Raw genomic sequence first — 25,825 nt, 5'->3', positions numbered from 1 at the left:
CCACGTAACTGGGATTACAGGTGCCTGCCACCACATCTGGCTGTTATTTTTTTATTTTTTATTTTTAGTAGAGACAGGGTTTCACCATGTTGGCCAGGCTGGTCTCCAACCCCTGACCTCAGGTGATCCATCTGCTTCGGCTTCCCAAAGTGCTGGGATTACAGGTGTGAGCTACCTTGCCTGGCCGTTAAATTCTGTTTTTAAAGAATCTGTACATTTCCTCTGAATTTACAAATTTATTTGAATGAAAACATAATTACTCTCTTAAGATGTATTTAATATATAGAGATCTATGTTGATTCCCCTTTTTTTACCCCAATATTGATAATTCACTTTTTTTCTCTTTTGTTCTTTCTTAGACTTACAATGAACTTACTGATTTTCTTGGTCTCTTCAAAGTATCTGCTTTTAGCTTTGTGGACTTTCTCCATTGCAACTCCTTTTTTTCTCTCTGATTAGTTTCAATTCATCTTTATTGCTTCTTTTATTCTACTTTATTAGTGTTTAATCTTCAGTTTTTCATGTTTTTGAGATAGATACTTGAATCACAGGAAAAAAGACTGAAAACCTTTTTTCCCTAATATATCTTAAGACTATAAAACTATAAAATCACCATTACAAATATTCTCAGGTGCATTCTATATGTTGGATATGTAGGATTTTCACTGTGTAGTCCAAAATGTTTCTAGCTTCCATTGAAATTTCTTGTTTGATAAATAGTTAATAGAATAAAATAGCTTAATTTCCAAGCATATTGGAATCTTCTGGTTATCTCTTCTGATTATGTCTTTATTTTACACTTGAATTCTAGCTTGAGCATTTAATTGACTAGTTTCAATGCCTTGAATAATTTTGAAACTCATTTAATGGCTCTGCATATATTTTTCTGCCTTAGTCATTTTTCTGTTGCTACAACTGGATACCTGAGATTGGGTAATTTATAACGAAAATGCATTTATTTTTCATAGTTCTGGTTGCTGGGAAGTCCAGGGTCTTGGAGCCACATCTGGTAAGAGCCCTATTACTGATAGAGACTTTCTTTAGAGCCCCCAGGGTGCTGCAGGGCATCACATGGCAAGGGAGCTTATTAGAGACAGCCAAACTGGCTTTAATAACAGATCCACTCTCATGATAACTAACCCACTCCTGCAAACCTATTAATCCATTGATGAGGTCAGAGCCCTAAAACCCTTTTGAAGGCTCCATCACATTTGAAAGTTCTCATCTCTTAATGCTGTTACACCGGGGACTGAGTTTCCATATGAGTTTTGAAAGAGACACACATTCAAACCACAGTGCATATAGTCATTAATATTTTGGTCAATGTTATATATGCACTTGGAAAAAATATACATAGTTTGTCATAGTTGACTTCAGTGTTCCATATGTGTCAACTAAGGCCAAGTATTTTTCAGACCTCCCCTCTTTTTAATTTGTTTTTTTTTTTTTTGTTTGTTTGTTTTCTGTTATGGAGAAAGAGACATTAAATATTCTCTATAATTATGGTTTTGTATATTTCTCCTCTTGGTTCATCTAATTTTTAATATGTATTTTTGGAAGCCACACTAATAGATGCATACAAAGTTTAATTGTAATGTTTTCATATAACTTTATTTGTTGTTATTAAATATCTTTTTTCATTTCTAAAATTGTTCCTTCCTTTTAAGCTTATCTTTTCTGGTACTCATATTCTTTGTTTTGCTAATCTTTTCACAAAATGTTCTTCTCATTCTTTTGCTTTTTACTTTTCTTTGCCTTTATATTTAAGGAGTAACTCTTGTAGCAATCTGTAGCAGCATGATGTTTCTTGTCTTTTAATTTGTGTATTTAGACCATAAGACATTGTTGTTATTATTATTTTTACAGTCAATAGTCATTCAGATTTATTGACATATTTGCCTTTATTTTGCACTTTATTTCTTCCTGAATTTCTATGTTTCTAAGTAAAATCATTTTAGAATGATGTGTTTAGTGTGAGTTTGCTGGTAGCAAATTATCTCAAGTTTTACTTTGTCTGAAACTATCTTCATTTTGTTTTAACAAAGATATTTTCACTAGGCATAGAACTTCAGGAGGGCAGTTATTTGTTTTCAGTACTTAAACAATGTCATCCCATTGTCTCTGGCTTTCATTGTTTCCGTTGAGCAGTCAGCCTGAAGTCTTGCTTTTGCTACTTTGGGGTCAAAATATCCTTATTTCTCTGGTCCTTTAAATTTTTTTCCTTTTTGTTGTTTGTGTTTTGTTTGTATCTCACCAGTCTTATTACGATATATGTAGGTATCATTTTCTTTTATTTGTATTTATTCATCTTGTTTAAAGAACTTCTTGAATGAGGGACTTGATGTCTTCCATCAACTTTGGACAAATTTCAGTCAGATCCAATTTCTTTAAATTTGCCCCTATCCTCTCTTTATCCTTCTTCTGAAATTCAACTACATGGATGTTAGATATTATCCATATGTCTATATCTTATCATATATATATTTTCTTTTTTTCTATACTTCTCATTATTTTTGCTCTCTGCTTCAGTCTTTTCTTCTGACCTATTTATTTTCCAGCTCACTAATTCTCTCTTGAGCTGTGTCACATATCCTGATAAACTCATCGATTGAGTTCTTAAGTTCAGTTTTTGCGTTTTTTAGTTCTAGAAATTTCATTCAATTCTTACAGTTGCATGTTTTCTGGTGAAATTCTCATCTTATCATTTATTACTTTGATTATGTTAATTACAGCTATTTTTTAGTCCATGTCTGCTACTTCCAAAACCTGGGCCATCTTTTTCTGTTGTGTATTATTTCTCTTGGACTTACTTTTTAATATACTAGATTTTTTGGTGCTTTTTTGGTTATTTTTATCAATTGGACATTTTGTATAAACATTAAAATGATTCTAGGCTGGATGTGGTGGCTCACGCCTGTAATCCCAGCGCTTCAGCACTTTGGGAGGCTGAGGTGGGTGGATCACTTGAGGTCAGGAGTTTACGACCAGCCTGGCCAACAGAGCGAAACAAGTCTGACTTACCTCAGAGCATCCTTGTCTGGAATATAGGTTTGCTCAAGTCTTGAATGCCTTGGCAGGTGTCTGATATTTGAAGTGAGGAAGATATAAATATTTTTAGGTTCTTAAGTTGCTTTTGGAGGGAGCACTACTCTTCTGCTATAAGCTACTACATCATTGCCAAATGAATTTCTCAACTAACTTTTATTGAGTATTTATTACCTGCCAGGCACTATGTTAGGTCTTACTTATTATCTTACTTTTTTTTCAGATGTACTTTGAGCTTCTGAGACTCAAAGTGTGAGACTCAGAGGAATTAAGTTACTTGCTCAGAATTTCTTTAAAGAGGTAGAAGCAAAGAATAAACTTTCAAAGCCGCTACAGCCTCTAGTCTTTACACCACGTTAGGGACAAAGTAGGATGTAATACAGTGTCTGGTAATGGTTAAAGATTAATGGTGAACTACTACTTTATGTCATTTGGTCCAAAATAGAATATAAATGTTGATATCTTTGATCCTGTGTAACAATTTTTGATGGAGACTGAAACACACAATAGTAACGAATGTTAGAGAGGTCACTAAATCTCTTTTCATATTTTGAAGGAAATAATTCTAACTTTTGGCTTAAAGGAACAGAAGATGCTCAAAAGAACAAATCAGGAAAGAGGAAAGAATAAAAGGGTAAGTAGCAAAAGGAATTCCTTTTTTTTTCCAGTATGTATTCTGGAGATAGGTAGTTGTGGTGCTTTAAATGCAGAGCTGGGTACCAGGTTCATGAAAGACAAAGGTATATATTGCATGAAGAGGTGAATGGTGACTTAACAAAATGTAGAAATAATAGGTTTGTGATCTGCAAAGTACTGATATAACACATTATTTTAGACTTTTTAATAAAAGTTAGTTTTCTTATTTCCACTGTATAAATCCTTACTTCTTTTCTGTAGTGATAAAGGCAAGAAAAGAATGTCAGGAAAGAATGACAACTGGAGGTAATGACAAATATAACTGGTCCTATATACAGTCATACCTTTTACATTGAGTTCCTCACATATACATTATCTCAAAGCATCACTTTGAGGCAGGAAAGAAAAAAATAGTCTCTGAAATTTTGTGAAATTACTGTGGAGAAAAACTTGAAATAAGGCAGATCCAGGTGTTTTTAACAAGATAAAAACAAGAAAAATTAGGGTAAAATTTATATACCTAACCTAACAGGTATAAAGTGACAAAAGAAGTTGTGACCAGCTTGGATGTTTACCTATGAGCTAGTATTATAGGAAAAGTGGAGATCTGGGAGATAAGAGAGAGACACGTTTAGAAACTTAGAGATTCATAGAAGGGGAGGAAAGCACGTAGAGAAGTGGGTTGTACTTGGTTCCAGATTTACGGGAGCAGCAAGCCAAGGAATGTTATCCAAAGTGGCACACCCACTATGTATGCTGTAAATAAGCACCAAAGTCAGCTGAAGGACCTTATGCATTTCAAATCAGCCTAACTTACCCAGGTCCAGAGAATTTTGTATTTGTACTGTTAGATTCCATCTTATGTCTGCCTGGCCTGGAAACAGAGCTTCAGGGCCCAAAAGTTGAAGAGCTTGCAGAGGCACCAACCTAGCCTGGGATCTCAGCTTAGATGTCTTATTCAGGGCCAATAATCTGGTGAGTATCAGGTTCTCAAATTCTCAGAGTGAGACACAAGAAAACCTACCAGGCATGAATTCTTCCTGCAAAAGAATGAGGGGTTGGCATTGGTTTCTCTTACAGCTCTGTGTGCTGCTGCTTGCCTAGAGCCATTCCCAGTTTTAAGCATCTAAGTTGCATGCCTATGCCCATCCTTAAAGGATTTTTCTAAAATAGAAAGATAGCAAGAATTAAGCCTCCTATTACCCTGTGCAGCCCAGAAGAATCTGAGCATAAGGTAAAGAGTGGAGGAAGGGAACTAACATTTGTTGAATATTGACTATGATAAGGCATTTTTCCTTTATTCTCTTTCTTAATCCTCTCAATAGCCATTTGTGGTACATCTGAATCTGCGTGGTGAGTAAGATTTGGGTTCCTCAAGACAGAGAAGGTATGGCACCTGTATACTCATATTTCCTCTGAGAGCATCTGGCAAGACACCTGGACTACTAACTGTTATGTTTATATAATATGAACACACTATAAATATAATACCTACATATTCATATATAGTGTTGCCTATTCACCTCCTCCAGTATTACTTTATTTTCAGTTCCAATTCCACAAGGATTTATTGGCTATTTTGTATCAGGATTGATGCTAGCTAGATAATTTAGGCAGACCTGGAGGTGGCATCAAAGAGGAAGAAATTTGGGATAATTCCTAGGTTTACTACTGGGGCAAGAGTTTAAGTTTATGTTTCTTCAATAAATGTGCAGATCCAGCAAGGAGATAGCTATCTTTTTTTTTCTTCAGATCTTACTATATGCTAAGCACTGTGATAAATTGATTGCCTGCATTCTTATTTAATTTTCACAAATATATATGGTAGGTGCCATAATTAGAATTATTTGAGTGATGAGTAAGCTGAGGCTTGGAGTGGTAACTTGCCCAGTTTGCAGCAGATGACAGTAAGTAGGTGGACAAGCTTAAGGTTTACATTTTGGACTCATTGACAAACAGGTGGTAGTTAACTGCTATGGTTTGGATATGGTTTGTTTGTTACTACCAAAGCTCATGTTGAAATTTGATCCCTAGTGAGGGCGGGTTGGGGGTGGGGCCTAGTAGGGGGTGTTTGGGTTATGGCAGTGGATCCCTCATGAATGGTTCAGTGCTCTTCCAACATTAGTAAATACATTCTTGTTCTCACAAGAGTGAATTAGTTCTCAGGAGAATGGATTCTCATTGGAGTGGGTAGTTATAAGCTGGGATGCCCCTAAGGTTTCCCTCTCTTCATACATGTCCACTTCCCCTTTTACCCTGTCTGCCATAGTGTGATGCAGCAGAATAGGTCTCACCAGAAGCCAGAACTTGAACTTGAACTTCTTATCCTTGAACTTCTCAGCCTGCGGAACCGTGAGCTAAACAAACCTCTTTTCTTTATATGTAACCCAGTCTCAGGTACTCTTTTTAATTATTTATTTATTTATTTATTTATTTATTTATTTATTTATTTGAGACAGAGTCTCGCTCTGTCACCCAGACTGGAGTGCAGTGGTGCGATCTTGGCTCACTGCAAGCTCCGCCTCCCGGGTTCACGCCATTCTCCTGCCTCAGCCTCCCAAGTAGCTGGGACTACAGGTAGCCGCCACCATGCCCGACTCATATTTTGTATTTTTAGTAGAGAGAAGGTTTCACCGTGTTAGCCGGGATGGTCTCGATCTCCTGACCTTGTGATCTGCCCACCTCGGCCTCCCAATCAGGTATTCTTTTATAGCAACATAAAACAGACCAAGACATAACCCATAAAAAGTAAGATATCTTCTAAGAACAACCTATTTATGTTGAAAGACAGTAAAATGAAGACCAGAATTCTGGAGAATATAAATATTTAAGGAGTGAGCAGAGAAAAAGTAATACACTATGAAAACCAAAATAAGTGGTCAGAGAAACAGGGGACCAGGAGAAAAATACTAAAAAAAAAAAAAAAAAAAAAAAAAAAAAAAAAGATGCTCAACACTATCAATTATAGCAGAAGCATTTAGCAAAATAAGGCCTGAGGAATACTTATTGCATTTGTAAATGTGCAGGTCACTAATGTCTTTAGCTAAAGCTGCCTCAGTGGTATATGCAAAGTCAGTGTCCAGCCAGTGATTTGAGGAGCAGATGGGCTTAATGAAACTATTCTAGGTCCCACCTGAATATATTGGGCTTCCCAGCCTATAACAGAGTAGATCCATTAGCAGCTCATTACTTGGAAATGTATTTTTAGTCTGACTTCCTTTAATTATTATAAAATTTCAAAATAACTCAATGAGGCTATTGGATAAAGAATAGAGCATAGGAGAAATGCTCCTGAAATAACACGTTTATTACAAGAATCAGAATTGGAAGGATAAAGGAGAGTTCCTTTCAGGCCTGACATAAAGACTCCTTCTAAAAAGATTAAAATATGGGAACCCTGCAGAATCCATTTTGCATTTGTCTTTTCCCCTGTATCATTGCTAATGAATATGTCCTAGATTGTCAACCATGAGAAAGAAAGCATTTTCATTCCCACAGCATGTCATTCTCCTGAGAGTGGTGGTGTCTTCTTTATGTGTCATGGAACCTGTGACCTGTCACCTGATTGTCATGTTAGTTATTAACATGTCAGGGCGTGCCACCCCTGGTTTCCACCTCAGAAAGGAAATTGCTTAGGGTGGGAGACATTCTGCTAGCCAGATAAGGCAGAGTTCTGCCAACTTTCAGTGCCAGGGAAACCCTAGACAGTAATCAGTACCAAACCTGACTATTAATAGGACCACCCAAAGGCACGTGGCTGGGAACCAAACCTCTCTCCTACCTTGGTCTGATCTATTGGCAAGTTTCCCTGCTAGATCCAGCTTTGCTCCCACATACATGGGGAGGAATTCAAAAACAGAAATTGTAAAGGAGGTAGGGCAGAAGGAATGGTTGGAAAGTGGGTCTCAGATGCTGGAAGGGTCATAAGGGAGAAGTTTCTGGTTAGTTACATCATGCAGGGCTTCAAACTTCAAAAAATAATAATTGATGGATGGAAATCAAAGCTAAAGCCAAAGAAAGGCCTACACATGTTCAGAGATTTTGAGTTAGAAATTCTCTTTTTCCAGCTCTCTCTCCCACCCCCAAAAATCACTTGGGGAAAGCAAAGTAGTGATTAAGGAACTACAGGGGCAACAGCAGGCTATTCTCTGGGGCCTTCTAAATGCCAAGCCAAGCCTACCGCCTGCTTGGGAGATGAGTATGTGCTCTCCTCCAAAACTTCCTCAAGTCTCCTCTCCTGACATCTTTCTGCCAGATGGTAGTTCGAATTCTCAAGGTGCTTGGCCCTCCTGGTTCCTACAAGGTGAGCCAAGCCCAGAGAACTTTGGTCCATCAGTTTCCCCCTTGCTCCACCCCTCTTGCGAGCAGGACCTGGAACCTGGAGGTCAAGGAGAGGCTAGGAGTACCGACCTATGGCGCTCTGGGAAGGAGCTCCCAGCTTGTCCATGGATGCCTTTGGGAGAGCATCAGCTCTGGCTAGGAGGGTTTCCGGAGCGCCTTCTCCAGCTGAAGCACGCCTTTTGTCCTTTATGAGGTGAACGCATTATCAGCTCTGACTTGAATTTCCCTGTAGGGTTATCCCGATATTTTAAAATTACAATCCAGACTCTTAACAAATTACGAATGTGTGTAAACATAATCAGAGTGTGGATGCAATCCACTTGTAATTGCTAATAGAAAAAAAGGAAAAGAAAAAAAACCACAAAGACTTAAACAAGCAAGAAAAACCGGGGAGGGGGGGTTGGGGGGCGGGGGGATCAGTTCTGCAGGGTGTTTGCCTTTGTGATTTGCTTCCTAGGGGACTCTCCCAACGCGTCCCGCAGCCCACCCTGCCTCCCGACTCCCTGCGGTGATGTCCGGGCTAGAGGAATCCAGGGCTTGGTCCCTGCAGCTGAGGCCTACGGGATATCCCGGGAAAGAGCAGCCTCTCACGGTGTTGAAGAGTCCCTCAAGCCTTCGCGCTCTGGTGGCCTCCCTCCGCCGAATTCTGAGAAAAGCACTGCGGAACGGCGGAAGAGGGCCCTGCTGCTTGCCTCGCGCTCCCCGGGGACCGCGACTAAGTCCCCGACGCCGCTCTTCCCTTTCCCTGAGGACCCTGGGACTCTGCTCCCGAGTTCCAGCTCCAAGGACTCAAGGACACTCTCCGTTCCTCACTCTTCAAAGGCCACCTCCTTTTCTAGAGGTGGGCTCCCCGACCTTGTGCTTCTAGAGCTGCAGGAGCGGCGCTGCACAGGTCTAACAAGCCCGGCACATTGGCGGGTGTTCGAGCTCTCAGTTCGAAAGACATTTGGGGAAAATACTGCACATAGAAATTTATATTATACGTTACGTATATTATATAATATTATGTATATAGTCGATAAATTAGCAAATGTGTGCGGTGTTTTTCTTGAAACCGTTAGCATCCTAGTTGGTATTAGTGGTATTGGTTGATATTAACACGAATGACAAGTGGGTGATTTTCAAGAAGCGCCCAGTCCCTCCGAATATCATCGGAGACGTCTGCGTATGCCTCCGGATGCCCATCTGTAAACTCTCTTGCTTGTGGCTATTCCTCACTCACCAACCATATTGACCATTCACCCGGATAAGGCAACTTCCTCGGAAGGGCGATCTGAGGACGCTGACCCCCTAAATGACTGAGGACGCTGGATCTTCAGGGCGAACATCGTGTCTTGGGGATGCCAAAAGTCCCCAGCCCTTACCCAGACCTTTATTACGAGGGGCAATTCGGTCTGTGTAGGGGACAAACAGCAACGTTAAAACGCAAGTGTGTAAATGAGGATGGAGAATGCGAAAGGAGAGAGAGGCAAGGAGCTGCTCCAATTCTAGGGAGGTTTTGGGGAGGCTGATCCGCTCCAAGGACAAACCGCTGGGAAGGGAGAAACGGCCCACATCGAACTGCCCGGTGGAAACCTCTCTGCGCTATTAGATTGCGTCCAGTACAGCAGATGGCACGAGCACGTGCGGCGCTCAGCTTAGGCTCTCGGAGGCAGCTGAGTTGGAAATTCCGACGAAAGGCACCCACACACTCCCACTCTGCGCTGGCCCACCCGCGTGCACGCCCACCCCCCACGCGCGTCGATTTCACCCTAGCTCAGAAGCGCACAGATGTTTACAGCTTAGAGCCGGTACCGCTGGGGAGATCGAGCGACGTGCGCGGCGCACAGTGCGGCGCTGGCAAGGCTCTGGGCTCCCGGTCGGGGGTTCGAGTGGCCCAGGGATGGGAGTGGGGGTGGGGAGATTGGGGGGAGGGAGAAGGACTGCAGAAAGGAGGGGGGAGTGGGTGGACTAATGATGAAAAAGTCTCCTCCATCCCTGCTCCTTAATTAAATGCATGGAAAGAACCGAGGCGAGCACATCTGGTTTCAATCTGCAGCCCTTTGATGGCATCAAATGTTCTTTTCCCAGATCAGGGCTGGAAGTTCTGGGCTAACTATGGCCGTTTGGAGCCCAGAAACCATTTACACACACTCGTACCCTTCTTTCTCTCCAGTCAAGCCTCTTGGCTATAGGACGAAAAAAAAAAAGTCTAGCAATCAAGGGAGTGCGGGAGTACGGATGCATGTGTGTGTGTGCGCGCGCGTTTAAAGAACATAAAACGCCACAAATAAGCACTTAATATTTTACTTAGTCGTCATATAGTAACTCATTTCTAATGAGACTGTTAAAGCTGTTACCAAATTCCAACAGGTCATGAAAAAACTGCTCAGCACCTCTCTGTCTTCTGTCAAGTTAGGGCTCCGCAGACGGACGACAGAGGATTATCCGTAAACTTAAATGGGGGTTCCTCCGCCCCTCTCTGTCCTCCCGCCACCACAGCCAGGCCGACGCAGAACCGCACGGAAGCCTCCCCTACTCCCGCCTCTGTGAGTGCTCCTGCCTGCTCCAAGGAATCTGGGCAGCGGGACCCTCTAGGTTTAGCGTCCTCGCCTGGGGAAGCAACCTTGGCCGTACCATAGAAGTTACAAAATCGGCAGGGGGTAGGGAGAAATATTATAATATATTTTTGGAGTCCTTTCCTCCAGTTTAATAAACACGTACATTTCTCATTGCCCTAGCCCTGGTATTCCTAATAGCTGGGAAAGCCTCAAGTAAACTCGGTGCCCTCTAGATCTCCCCAACCTGCCTTCAGTCCTTGCGAGAGGCGTAAGAGAGCTTCCCATTAGCATCCCTCTTGTTATTTTATTACATTATTTAATAGGCTCCCTCTACGGAACCAAAAATAGCCTTAATATGCTTACTTTCTCCCTGTATTCCCCCCAAAACTGTTAGAACAGCAGAAAATGTGTGTGTGTGTGTGTGTGTGTGTGTGTGTGTGTGTATGTGTGTGTGTGTTTTAAAGGTGGTGGGGGAAGGCAGAAGGAGAAGAAAATTTGATTGTGATGGTGGTGGATTTTTTCCAAATTTCCCCACAGCTGTTATCAAAACATGCAAATGAGATTTTCCAACAGGATCTTAAACAAATCTGGAGGAGTTAATGCCGAAGCAAAATAATCCGCACGTTTGAAGTGACTGTGAGTTTCAGTTTGTCTTTTCTCCCGTGATATTATTGCAGGGGAATGATAATTAGACCTTTAGAAATCCAAAGGGGCTCTCTTGCTCTCTTCCTTCTCTCATTTCTCTTCTCTCGTTCTCTCTCTCTCTCTCCTTCCCTCTCTCTCTCCCTCCCTCCCTTCCTCTCTCCCTCCCTCTCTCTTGTTCCCTCCCTCTCCCTTTCTTTCTAACTCTGATGTTGGCAAAGGGGGTTTTCTTAATCAGACTGTTTTTTGGTCCCAGGGAAAGGAGGAAGAAGGAGATTGTGATGGAGAAAGGGGGTCTGTGAAACGTCAGGCACCGCACAAAGGCTTTGCCACGTAATTACAGGCTCCTATTAAGTCGAGATCTGCCCTCCCAGGGGTCTCCAATTTTCTTGTATTCCCTACAAAGCCTCCTCTGCATGCCAGTTTGTGCCTTTTGAAGTGCCAGAGAGCTTCTTGATCCAACTGAGAAGGAAAAAGGAGCCCAGCAAGAAGAGGGGGAGAGAGAGAGAAGGGAAAGGGGGGAACCCAACAGCACCCTCCTTCGGACTCTTGAAGCCTTTTTTTTTTTTAATTCTTAATTTTTTTTTTTTTTTTACTCTTTACAAAAAGTAAAGTGAGAATCCTGCTCTCTAATACATCTGCAAGACATCACCCTCTCCTCCTGAAACTTTAGTCACTCCTGAGAATCCACAGGAGTGCAGAGAGGGGGGAACACGTTTTCTTGAAGATGTTTTAAAGCTGGAACAAGCCTTCTTCTGTTGGTGCTTGAACTCTTGCCTGGGAATAACTTTTTTAACCTTTGAAAAAAACCCTTCACTTTGATTCTTCTCTCCCACCCCTTCTTCTCTCTTCTTCTGTTTGCCTAACTCCCCCGCCCTGCTGGCCTCCGCTTTCCTTTCTCCCCCTTATTATTATTTTTAGTCTGTGCGTGTGGACACTTTTGGAGAGTTGGAAGGGATTTTTTTCTCCTGACTTGAACATAGGGTGACTTTTTAATATTGTATTTTAGTGTGGGTTATCTCTTTGGACCGCCCCGGACTTGGCCTCAGGAAAGCAACCAAGGCTGTGGAAGGCGGCTGGTGCAGAACGCTCTGCTCTACAGAAGGGGGTCCCCCGCCCTCTTTTCCACTTTTTTTTTTTTTTTTGGCCTTCCTCTCCTTCCCTCCCTCTTCCTCTCCTCTCTCTCTCTCTCTCTCTCTCTCTCTCTCTCTCTCTCTCTCTCTCACTACCCCCCTCTTTCTTCCCCACTCGGCTCCTCTCCCCCCTTGCGCCCACAGCGTTTGGTGTTGATTCGAGCGGGAAGAGAGGGGGGTGGGTGGGATCGGTGGGGGAGACCATGACCTCCAGCTACGGGCACGTTCTGGAGCGGCAACCGGCGCTGGGCGGCCGCTTGGACAGCCCGGGCAACCTCGACACTCTGCAGGCGAAAAAGAACTTCTCCGTCAGTCACCTGCTAGACCTGGAGGAAGCCGGGGACATGGTGGCGGCACAGGCGGACGAGAACGTGGGTGAGGCTGGCCGGAGCCTGCTGGAGTCGCCGGGACTCACCAGCGGCAGCGACACCCCGCAGCAGGACAGTGAGTGAGGGGCGCATGCCCACGGGGTTGTGTGCCCGGGACAGAGGGCGGGGACCGGTGTAGGGCAGCGAGAGCTCCTCCGCGGCCAGAAAGACTAGGTCCTGGGACCAGGATAGGTGGTGGCAGACTTGGTCCCGGGACACTCCGAGGCCCTGCGGTCTTAGGCAGGGACTCTGTCCGCCGCGGACTCTCTTTACTTTGGTCAGGCACCGGCTCGGTTCATCCCGCACGCGGGACGGCGGGACTGGGATGGGAAAAGGTCTTAGCGGGGTGCAAACTCAGAGAGCCACCCCTGTTTGGGAAAGCAGCGGGTTAAAGATGCTGAGTCGGGTTCGAAGGGCTTCTCTCAGGCAGCGTATGACGGCTTGTGGGAGGGCACCAGGCACAGGGAGCAGGACTTGACACTCCACGCGGGCACCGTAAGGCCGGGCGCGACTTGGAGGCCGCGAGAGAACGCCCGGCCCGAGACACTGGAGCTGCTCTCTGCCCCCTGCTGTTGCCTCTACAGCAAATGGGTTTGAGACTGGCAGAGTCAAAAGCCCGGCTGCCTCTGGAAAACTCAGGCCAAGCAAAGGGAATGTCCTTTACGGGTGAAACCTGAAATCCAGCCCTGCATGATCCCGCACAGGCGAGCTGCATCTGGGAGGCGCGGGCTTCAGTGCGGAGGTCAGAGTCACTTTAGAGGAGCTCTCCCTATTGGCTCTTAAACGTCCAAGAAAGTCTAGTTTCCCTTCCCCATACTCACTGACCAACCTCGCGCCCCATGAAAATCTCGCTTCGCTAGTGCCTTAAAAAGAGACTGCAAATGTATCCCCATGTCCCCAAGCCTGTAACAGACCGGTCACCCTGTTCAACCCAGGTGACATGTGGCCAGATACGTACAGATACTCCCTCTTCTCCTCGAGGTTGCAAGAGTCTGAACTTAGCTGTAAGTCCTCAAATGAGGCTGTTCACTTTCTATATCAGTAGTTGCCGGTTACCATTTTGTCTTCAAATTTGGAAACCTGGGAACCAGGGGACCCGCCAGCATTCTATGATTTTCACAAAACCTTGTCTATTTCAGACTCTCAAAGAATAGACATACAAGTCAAACTGGACATAGAAACAACTGGAAACAGGGCCCGGGCACAGTGGTGGCCCAGCGGGCCACGCTAAAGCAAGCGTCAGAGAGAGCCTCTGGTGTGCTGAGGGCGCGCGGTCTTTACCCTGCTTCCTTAATTCCGGCCTGGGCGCCCCTGGGTGTTTTTAGCCAAAATAGGCCTAGGGCCGATCCACCTAATGTACTAGCAGACTGCTACAGGAACTGAATGAGGAAGTCTGGCCTGGACACCAGAGAAAGGTGGCCAACTCTGAGGAATGAAGTACCAGGTGTCCCCAAGTTGCGCATAAAGAGCTAGGCGCAGAGACAGAGACGTTCTATGTAGGGTTTGGGTTCTTGAGAGGCTGCTTCTGCTGCCGGCACCCGCAGCCTTACTTCAGTGTTTGCATAGGCACTCTTAGTTCTAACAAAATGCACTGAGAAATACTATGATTGTTTTTAAACGTTTTACTAGGGAAAATGAAAAATGAAAAAAGTAGGGAGAGTCGAGGCGCGGTAGCTCACACCTGTAATCCCAGCACTTTGGGACCCCGAGGTGGGCAGATCACAAGGGCAGGAGTTTGAGACCAGCCTGATCAATGTGGTGAAGCCCCCTCTCCTAAAAATACAAAAATTAGGCGGGTGTAGTGCCGCGCTCCTGTAATCCCAGTTACTCAGCAGGTAGAGGCAGGAAAATCGCTTGAACCCGGGAAGCGGAGGTTGCAGTGAGCTGAGATAGTGCCACTGCACTCCAGCCTGGATGAAAGAGTGAGACTCAGTCTCAAAAAAAAAAAAAAAAAAAAAAAAACGTAGGGAGAACAGCATTCGGTGTAGACCCCAGCTTCACCAATTCTGCACGTCTGGTCGTTTCTGTTTTGCCAGGACGACTTATTAATTGCGACATTTACCACTGTTCCGATACTAGAGGCTGGACCCACAACAGAAAACAGGAACATGAAGAAAATTCTGCTTAGAAGACCAGAGTGGATCAGGAGAGACTAGATGCTGCTTTGCCCTATGAGGAGGTTGGAGGATGAGAAAACCATGGCCAAGGCCAGCGGCCTCGGCCAGCCTGGGGAACAAGCCAGCTGTGGTGGCCCTCAGATACTGCAGGGGAAGAGGGATGCAAATTGTACAGGTTGTTTGGCTCTGAGTGGACGCCACTCCTGAGAAGGGAACACGGGATTCATCGTGGCCTTAGAGTGGGTATGGAGAGGGGCTGGCCCGGCCTGAGGAAGCCAGCTATGGAGCGCCACCCAGCAGATTAGGGAGGCGATGCGCTGTGGCTGGGAGGCCGCCCTGGACTGGGGACTGGCTTCTGTGAGACCTGAGCCTGGCGCCTCAGAGGCCCTGTGGAGCACGTGGGCGTCCTCAGGGGCGCTCGAGGACAAGCTCAGCATCGCGGGTGGAGTTGGGGACTGTATGTTCCGGGAGAAGGGAAGAAGTCTCTAGAAACTCGCCCACGTGATACTCGGGAGCATCTCAGAGTTACAATGACTAAAGAGGTCTTGTTGGGAGAAGACCCCGAAAGGAAACTGAGGTTCAGAAAGAGGATGCTCTGCGGAAGCGTGATCAAGAGACAGCTTCGGGAGGAGGCCGCAGAAGGCAGAGCGAGGTGATGGGGACGAAGTGACAGGCACCTGGAGCTAGGAAAGTAGCTGAGAACCCCCCCCACACACACACACAAACACAAACACACACACACACACACACACATACACCCCAGGCCTTGCTTCCTAGAGAGATGAGGGTAGTGTTCTAACGAATAGTTTGTTGCTTTTATAAGCACTTTTGTCAACCTCTTTTTTCTCCGCTGGGATGAGAATGGGAGGGCCTGATGAGTCTTATGGCTTCCAGGGGAACCCGCATCCCTAGTTCTTGGGCTCCCATCAAGAGTTGCCAAGAAGGCTGTTGTGAGCTACTTGGAAATCAGGACCGCTGGGCCTCCAGCCTGCAGTGACAATGAGACTCAGACTGTGAATCAGGGAAGAGGGGAGTGTCACGGGAACGGATGGCTAGAGCAGACTCTCCCCCACCCCCAAAGGGACTCAGGGATGGAACCGGGAGTCTAGCGCTCTTTGTATCCCGCTGAAAGTCTACTCCAGTGGGAAACGATTGTCTCCTTCGGAGAGATGGGGAACATTAAAAAGAAGCCTTTGACTCTTTTAGCTATATAGAAACAGTCCTTGTCCTTTCTAAATTTTCTCTTCAGCTGAAATTAACAAAACAAACTCCACTTACACCTTCAATATTAGGTTCTTAAATTTGCAAAATTCCTAACTACAACGAGGGCCGAATATAGTTAGAAGGAGTAGGTATTGTCTAAAGTCAGGGCTTCTCCCAGACCCTCCCCACCCCATCACCATCAGCAATTCTGTCCCCACCCCCACCTTGGTGGACATTCACTACACTGTCCTCTCTGTAGAGTGCTTTCTTTCCCTTTTTACTGAGTCTCTTACTAGTAAATTCTCAACTTCTGGGCTCAAATATACTAAGTGTCCAAAGAAATAGTTCTTTAACATTGTTTGGAATCCAGTGGCTATTGGGAGAGTGTGGAGTGTGAATGGGGGTGGTGGCAGAACTTGGGTAATCAGGGAGAGGAAAGAGGAACAGGTCATTAAAATAAGCAGACATACTCCAATGAAGACAGTGAATCCCGCTGTCATTTCTTAATCTGAACTTCTGCAAACTCTTTTAAAAAAATGCGCCTGCCTTCCACGTTTCCAACCTCTAAATTAGTGAAACCAGATTGTCCTAATAAGACCTTTTGTTGGAAACACATGTAGTCATAAAAAGGTAGACGGAAAGTCAATTAGACACGCGCGCACACACGCACACATTCACAAGCCGGTGCTAAGTGTGCACCCGGCGCAGCTGGTTCCCGGGCCGCGGCGGGATGCAAATGCAAAACAGTGACGCGGGAAATCGATTTGTCACAAAGGGAGAGGTGTAAACGCAGCGCAAAGGAATTGCCTGCCCAATCTACCAGCCGCACTCTCCCAGGACCTTGCCCCGCCAACTTCTCTTCGCCAGAGAAACTCCCAGGAGAGCAGGAATATTTTCTAGGGCGCTCCCAAGTTGGAATTCGCATCACAGTAATATCAACTTCTAGAGTCTCAGCGTTTGCAACAACCCTGGCGCCAGAAATTTTCTTATGCAGCACCATCCTGGGACTCGGGAGCCAGTGCTGGCAGTCTAAATTTGGGCTTCAATTATCTCGTTGAAGAGGGGAGCCAATGAAATATATCGTTTTAAGGTTAGCCTGGAAACTTTTCTCTTTAGAGGAGGAGAAATACAGGATTAAGGTGCCTCACTGAGTCCCCAAAGTCGAATGTCAAGGCCGGTCAATAGGTGGTGATTTCGGTTTATTTTACACGCAAACGTAGGGGCCCGGGTGACCTTCTTCTCTTAGAATTTTGGGGAAATTGATAGTCCAGGGACTCCTTACCCACTTTTGGGTGAAGGACGACTTGGAATTTGAAGTGTGGGGAGATAGGCCTGTAAAGTCCGAAGCCTTAGGCTTCCAGTCCTCTCTGGGGCTCCAGATCCCCCAACTCTGGAATGCAGTGAATTCCCACCCCCAGGCTTCAGAGCATCTCTCCCGTGCGTTAGGACGTCGTGCAGTCCTGCATTTTGGCTGAGAGACCTAACTTCGGTGCGCGCTCAGTTCAGAGCGCCAGGGAGTTAGGCAAACAGGAATGGGTCACACGGGTCCCTATAGTTCCTTCCTCTTCCCAGGAGTGTCACTTTAGATTTTACAACACGAGCGAATAAGTCATCTCCAAACCAACAAGATGTCACCTTCAAGCTCCCAGTTGAAAAAAAAAAAAAGTCCATTCAGAAGCAGTGATGATGCCTTTCTATTCCACCGACCCAGCTTTGAATGCCTCTCCCAGCCAGGACCCTTTTCCACGAAATAACAATTGTAGGTTTTCAACCACGACGATCCCTAGACCAATTTGATTTTTTATTTTAAGAGGCATGTTTCTTTTACAATCCCTCTCCTACACACAGTTTCCCGCTCCATCCAACAGCCTACCACACCATCATCGCAGACCCCTAACTCCTGGAAAACCCTCCTCCTTAGCAGAAGCACTAGGGCCGCAGGTAAGGGGTTGTTGCAAAGATCTGCGCGCGCCAGTGCCTGCATTGCGACCCCCAGCGCCCCTCCAGTTCCAGGGCCGAGCCCACTTTCAACCGCTCTGAAAATATGCATGTATTTCCTCCACTCCCCCCAACCCCCGCTTTAGAAGGAGCTATACGAGGAACAACTTTTTGAAATCGGGAGTGTGTTTGTAGAGACGGAGATGAGGATTGCATTTTGCTTATTTTTCTACAGGTGGTGGAAGTGTTTTGGGGGTCAGAGTATCCTCTCAAAGAAAAAGTAAAACGTGGGGGTTCGCTTTCTCTAGCCAAGCCTTTGGAAGTTTAATTAACAGGACCCTTAAAGTATTCCTTAGAACTACAGATAAAAAATTACAGGCAATATTTGGATAAGGGGCCAACTGTCCCTGTCCAAACATTTAGAGAACTGCCTGTGAGTGTAATTGTAATTGTGAGTGCCATTGTAATTTGATTGGGCGCCCTTTGTCGAATTCTGTGTTTTACTTTGATGCCTTTTGAATACCACTTCCATTGTTTGGGTGTCCTTTAACTCCGTTTACAACAATATATTAATAAAGAGGATGCATATGTCAGCGTTATGTATCCACAAGAATTTGGATTCCTGTAAAATCAAATGGCTTGGTGAGCAGGCTAACACTCAAAACCCAACAGTCTCAAACAGTAATAATAATACCAACAAATGGTTGCAATGCCCCCCTTTTCTCCAAATGCTGTTTATTCTAAAATCAGTATATTCGGAGTTACATTGCAGAGAAACAGTCATCAGTGGTTCAGGGTCGGCAGGTTTGTTTTTCAGGTGTAGATGTTCTTGAGTAATACCGCTCCACTGTGGACTAAATATTAGTAAATTGTCATTGTCATTTTTCTAATTTAGTGCGGCAGCCTCAGGGAAGTACTCATCCAGACAATTATGGGGTATCGATTTTAACTTTGAGCCTAAAAAAATACGTATTTCACTTGCCCTGGGACTACTTTTCTTGATGAAAAAATATCTGGGAAGACGATTTTAGGGCCATGTTAGCGTAGGGGAGGGGAATAAAGGCACAAATGGTGGTTGGTTAAGGAAATTTTATGAAAGAAAATAAAGAAAACATGTCAGAATAAATCAATCAGATGCACAAATGTGTTAGAGGAATCTGAGGACAACCAGCATCTTGGGGATTCTTCTGTTCCCGAGGTTCGCAGATACAGGAATAAGGGTCTGAGTTATGCCCAGAATACATTCGTCGGGTACTGCATGTCCCAGTCCCTTAGCTGTGCCACGTAATGAAGAAGCTCTAATTCCCCAGAACGTTGGGGCTTATTTTTTTTACCATTATTGAGTCCGCCCAGGCTCAGCTCTCTTAAAAAGGGATAAATCTGAAATTCGTGTTAATTTGAATCCCCAAGATCCGAGTTATGAGAAAGGGCAAGGGCAGGTTTTATTCCTATTTTGTTTACTTTCACCGAGTTACTGTGAAGTGATTGGAAACGTTCTCAACGGGCAGGGAGAGAATACACCGAAACTCAGATGCAGCAGTAAAGTTGATACAGCGGTCGGAACAGGGGGCTCTTTTTGGATCTCACCTTTACTGGGGATTGAGGTTGTGGAATGGGTGGAAGAGTAATTAACTCTATGAAGAATTTTAACGTTGAAAACAGAGCCCACAGTATTTTTGGTTCTAATGGTGTGGTCTCTGCCTCGGCAAAGAAACAAACACCGCCACCGCATCGCCGCAGTTCTCCTCTCTGCTGCACCGACGCCCTGCGCTGCTTAAAAGAGCTGCAAGCCTCGCCAGACGCATTCCTCCTTCCCTTCTTTCGCCGAAAGGGGGCGCGCTCCTCCCAGGCGGCGCTGGTACCTATCCTGCCTTCAAAAATCTTTGGGCTCCTGCAGGAGAGAGAGTCTCTTGAACACGAGCAACAAAACGTGGGAAATAATAGCTTGAAGGCACTTCAGGGACTATATGAATATAAGCTGCACACACATGCATCTTATTGGAAACATGTAGACAGCTGGCAGGAACACTGGCTGCCTGCCTCTCCTCCTTTCAAATGAGGGTGGTCGGGGTTCCAGGGTGGCAGGAGGGGAGTGGGGCCAGATGACCGTGGATGGAATTGGTGGGTGCTAGGACTGGTGCCTGGGTTCCATGCTGGAGGAGAGGGTTTGTCCCCATGGAGCTGTGTGGACTTTTCTGCATATGTACTTGAGGTCTTTAAAGAAAGAAGGGCAGATCTAAGAAATGGAGAACTGGCTGGTATTAGTGAGATGTTGAAAAACTGTCAGAGAAGCCCTCACAGTGCCTGGAGTGTTAAGACAGAAGAGAAAACCTGACACCATAGAGTTTTAGGCCCTTGGATCAGGGTAACCTTTTGTCCCCACAAAAGAACAGTAACTGCCCCAAATCTCGTGTGAGCCTGCAACTTGGGTACCTAAAGCCATTTCCAATCTACAAATCTGACTCCTGGCCTCCACTGATCCTCCATTTTTGGGCAAGAGTTTCAAGAGACTCACAGGACAGATGAGGATAAATTTTTAACCCCTTCTGTAAATTTAGGGATTTTCGACTTCTTAGCACACCCTGACAATGGGGGTCAACAAATCAAGGCAAGAGTGAGAGTAACAAACTGGAAGAATGAATGTTTTGTCTTCATAGCATAGATGATGGTTAATACATACCTTCCAAGATAATCTGAGCTGGAGTGTTCACTAGAAACAGGAGCACAAGGCCAGAACTGTAAGGGAAATTGCTTTCCCACAAACGTTTGTCTGAGAATAAGAACATTCACCCCATTCACTTAATTTCTCATCATCAGTCATGTCATTATATTTTCAAGGACCTCACAGTGCTGGAAAGTGGTATAGTTACAAATAAGTATAAAAACAGATGGGTGATCCCAGTCCTCTAAATATGTACGGGAAGGCCAAATCTTTTCAAAGAGAATTCAGATATACAACTTAAAGGCCAACGAGCCCAACTCAATCAAAATTTGAGCCAGGATGTGCTAAGTTCAATCAGCTGACTATGGGCAAAGTGTTAGACCTAGCCAGCTCTTCAGATTCATACAGAGAACCACATTTTCTCAAGTTTCCATTGTTATTTTCCACACAAATTTAGTGTTAGTCTTCAAAGGGATTGTTAGATTTGGAGGGTGGTGAGAGTCAGTGCCCCAGGCTCCTGTCCTTGTCTACTCCCCTTTTTTTTTTTGGTACTCTCTCTGCTTCAACAGTTTGCCGAAAATCTGTGTTGCAGAGAAAACTGACACCTAGAGGCCACAGAGGTCTCCTAAATGCTGTTTTCTAGGATCCTCAGAAAACAAGAGGACTGTTGAGTTCAATTATATGTAATATACCTCTTTAAGTATTTTTCTTCTCTGCTAATTCATTTTATAATAGTCAAGTTAGAGACTTATTGGAGACTTAGGTTTTGGGGACTGGATATCATTCTGTTTTATTTTCAGCTAACTCGTAAATATATGAAGCTGAAAGTTCCCATGGAAGTAGGTATTGAATGTAAACCTTTATACCTGGGCATTTTCACGTATTACCATTAATTCAAACTGGGAGGTAACGTTAAATAATTATGTACATTGTCACTTTCCATTTTCTACCAGTGCTGCTTTGCTAAATACTTGTCTAGATTCCAGCAGTAGTATACTACTGGGACAGTTGCTAAATTGTCGCCTGTGTTCAGTTAATGCTTACCAAGTGAGAGAATGAGCTCTCCATCCTTGGTGGAACACCCTTCTAATCTAGCCTAAGTTCTAGCCACTTTACCCTCCCCTTCCCATTTTATACCTTTTGCCTAGGAGGTATCTTCTAGGCCCACCATTTTAATAACCATCTATATACTAACCACTCCCAGTTGACAGCTTCAAGACCCTCCATTGGAGCTGCAATCCATAGCCACAGTCACTTATTTGACATTTCCATTTGAACATCACAAATGCGCTTCGACCTCAAAAATCAACAAAACATGGAACTAATGAACTTTCTTTCCCGAGTCTGATCCTCCTACAACTTTCCCTGTTTTCCTATATGGTAACATGTGGGTGCAAGACTCAGGCACTTCAGACTCATCCTTGACTCTCCTTCCTTTATGATTCTGTTCCATCCATCCCCAAATCCTAGCAAGTTTACCTTCTAAAATCATTTGAATTCATCTACTATTTAAATCTCTATCCTGGCTCACCTGCACTGCTGTACCACCCTCCTAGCCTGTGGAAACTCTCTGCGTCCATACTTGTCCTTGATGTGTTGGTGACAAAGACTGGATATAATAGATCCCTAAAGAATATTTATTGAATGTCCGAATGACAAATGCTAGTGTATTTTTCTACAAATATATTTAAAAAATCATGTCATGTTCTTTCTTTAGAACTCACACTTTTCATCCTTTACATCAAAATTGAATTGTTTATCTTTTTTTAAAAAAAATCACTTGATAGTCTACCTCTCTGTCTCTCTCCCTCACACACACACACACACACGCACACACACAGATTGTAACTGTTTTCCTATTGTTCCCTAGTATGCTAGCTAGGCTAGTATAGTAACTCCATGTGCTCTAGTCTCCTTTCATGGGCTCTGGTCTCATTTTGGCTTCTCTGACTTCTGATGTGAAGTGTCCTTGCTCTGTGCCTCGTTTTTGCAAATCTTCCCATGCTGTCTTCCAAGATTCTGCTCCCATCACACCCCCTTGCAAAACCTTCTCTGACTACTTTATCTAGACCACACAAATCTCTTTTCTCAAGACTTACTATGAAAATAACAGTCAGTGGCTCCACAAGTAGTGCTCAGTTATTTTCTAAATATTTTATGATTATCTATATTTTTTTAAGATTTAGAGACTTCTGGGGAAAAGGTGTATTCCGCAGCGTACAACACTGCTGCAGTAAGCAAATAGATTTTTTTTTTTTTGTACATAGTACTTCTACTGTTTTTGTAATCCTTTTTTTCCTCCCCTCTTCCCCATCTCTGTTTTTGTAATCTTTAGCTGCAAGTAGTTTTTTAAATTATAGGAGTAATGCCAAAGTGTAATACATGTTCATTTTTGAAAATGTATTGTTGTACATTTAAAAATTGAAATGGGAATATCAAGACACCAATTTTTTCACAAGTCTGAGGTAGATACAGTTAATATTTTGGTGTTAAAATATTTTCTTTTAAACTTTTTACACAATTGGCATCATATTGCATTAACATTCTTCTTTACTGATTTTTCTTTATTCAGTGGAAAAATTTTTAACCCCATTTTCAAAGACTGTGTTTCTCTAAAATTGAAAAACTGCCTAAACATTTAACCCACTTGCTCTGATCAGAAAAATTAAACAAACACGCACCACACTAACAACGGTTCTACAAGGATTGTGAAAGCTGTGTTATCAGTTAATTCCCAGCTTTCTCAAGTTCCAGTGGGGACGTTTTCAGCAGTGAAGTCCTTCAGAGTTAACAGCTTCTTTTTCTTTGCTGCTGGTTCTAGCTGGGAACCTTCCCTAGACACGAGCACATGTCTTCTTGTGAAATTGGAAAAGCCTGCATAATACCGAAAGGACGTTCCTAGACCACAGTTAGAGAACTACTGCTCCAAAAATTAATTTTTACATGATTTGGTAAGGAAGAGCTCACAAAATTAGTGGGGGAAAATTTTGTAGCAAACTAGACATTTTCTATTACTCTTGGTCCCTGAATCTTGAATTTTTAAAATGAAATGTCTTAAGGCTCACACATGCTTTTTGAAAGAGAAAAGGAGGAAAATGACAGTTATTTCTTTATACCTTTTAGAGGTAAGATAGTGACATCTTCCAGGACATAATAGTGTGGTTTGACAGAGGAAGAAGCAATTATAAAAAACTAAAGATAGTGCATTTACCCAGACATGAGCATCTACAGCATCTCAGCTTTTTCAAATGTGATTTTTCAGAGAAACAATGTATTTTATTATTATGAAGTCTATTTAAAAATTGTTCCCAACCAAATGGACATTAAAACATTTGTCTGATGCATGCAAATATTTTATTTAGGGGAAGTATTAACAAGTGATATAAAATCTGATAGAACAGAAATTTTAAATTATGAATTACATGTATGTTAATAATTAATCTTTCTCCTCATGAGAAAGGGAGAACAGAGAGAGTAAACACCATTTTTGAAAACTAAAAACCACACTTGTCTAATAAAAGTTTCTGAAGTTCCCCCACATTGCCTATTTCTGAGAGAGGAAAGAAAGAGAACCACCCAGAGAGCTCTTTGCCTATAACCAGATGTGCTGTTCAACAGCTCTAATCCTCCAGATCAGGGGAAGACCACAGGATGAATCCTCAACACATTTAAGAAATAAAATGTAATTTAGTTCATTAATCATGGAACCAAAATCTGCAGTTTTGCTAGACATATTTCAAGACTGAATCCCTTCTGACAAGAGAAATAGAAAATAATATCACTCCACATTTGACTGTTACAGTCTGTTCTTAGCTTCCCTCAGGGAAGAAATTTTTCCTGGTATGATCGTTTTTACTCAGAATATACAGACTGCTATTTAAATTTATATCTCCCTTCTCTCTCTCTTTTTTTTTCTTTACCTCAATATTCTTTTTTTCTGGGTGGTGAGAATATTTGTTTTCTGAACTGTTTTGGGCTTTTTGATTTGGAGATTCAGAGCTACCTTGAAGGTCAGGAAATCTATGTAGGCCTTGAAATATAACCATTTCAGCTGAATTAATATACTCAGACTGCTGGTTTATTTAGATGACTTACTTTGTCATAAAGAATTAATAAAATTCTTAATATGAGAGATAAGGTGGGATAAAACATAAAACTGCTTCACAAACTTTAAGAACATATGCAAATGCTACTATGTTCTATAAAAACAATTTTAAGAAGTAAGATAGGGCTAATGTAATTATTTCATTTTACAGATAGGAAAACTGTGGCTTGGAGCTGCTCTGATCCCATGTTATTTATTTTTCATTATATTCCATGATCTTTGATGTCAACCAAATTCCTCCAGATGCATTATTATCTGGTGAAATCATACTGAGTTAGGAAGGAAGAGTCTAGCATGCCATTTCATAACATATCGCCATGCTGCATAGACCTTTTTAAATTCCTCTGGTTCGTGTTCTTCATTATAAAATTGGCATGTGACTGCCGCACCTATCTTCTTCATGCTAACATAGCAGGTCGGAAAGAAATTGTGTTTGTGAAAATATTTGAGAAATAAAGGGCTACATGTATGTGCGTTATCATACTATAAGGGAGTGAATGGAGAATTTTCTAAATTAAGTTGTCAAGTAACAATAAAAAAAAAGAATGCATTTTGTTGGATTTACAGCAAGGTCTCAAAATGTGAAACATTTTAAATTTAGATTTAGATACATTAGAAGTCTTCATGTGTTTTACGTTGGATTCAGCAAATTATGCGTTAAATTATGGTTCCACCATTTATTAATACTTGCCTACTGATTTTAGACAAATCTCTGTGTCTCAATTTACTCATCTATAAAACTGGCACAATAATATTTATCACACAGGTTTGTTATTTGGGATAATAAAACGATGTAAGCAAAATGCCTAGTACCCTACTCAAATAAATGCTTATTATAAATTGTTATAAATGCCCTTTAGGACAAGCATTTATTTGAGTGCCTTCAGTGGGAATGGTAGTAGGGTACTGGGCATTTTGCTTACATTATTTCTTTTTTTTTTTTTTTTTTTTTTTTTTTTGAGACTGAGTCTGGCTCTGTCGCCCAGGCTGGAGTGCAGTGGCCGGATCTCAGCTCACTGCAAGCTCCGCCTCCCGGGTTCACACCATTCTCCTGCCTCAGCCTCCCGAGTAGCTGGGACTACAGGCGCCGCCACC

At 43.3% G+C, this 25,825-nt stretch overlaps 1 protein-coding gene across 4 annotated transcripts in view; it reads left to right on the top strand.

Moving 5' to 3' along the window:
• The first annotated feature begins 11,035 nt into the window (after positions 1-11,035).
• PRRX1 (paired related homeobox 1) overlaps positions 11,036-25,825 on the top strand; it is a 75,923-nt gene continuing 61,133 nt past the window's right edge. For 2 of the 4 annotated variants that reach the window (XM_050784093.1, XM_050784082.1), the window contains exon 1: positions 11,286-12,781. In XM_050784093.1, the coding sequence (XP_050640050.1) occupies positions 12,541-12,781 (241 nt within the window). In that variant the 5' untranslated portion in view covers positions 11,286-12,540. Of the gene's footprint in view, positions 11,199-11,285; positions 12,782-25,825 lie in introns of those variants that run through there. The other 2 variants (XM_050784104.1, XM_050784073.1) reach the window with 2 other exon arrangements.

Source organism: Macaca thibetana, chromosome 1, assembly GCF_024542745.1.
Source record: "Macaca thibetana thibetana isolate TM-01 chromosome 1, ASM2454274v1, whole genome shotgun sequence".
Classification (NCBI taxonomy): domain Eukaryota; kingdom Metazoa; phylum Chordata; class Mammalia; order Primates; family Cercopithecidae; genus Macaca; species Macaca thibetana.
Note: the sequence above shows the minus strand (reverse complement) of the source record. Positions and strands in the feature narration are given on the sequence as shown.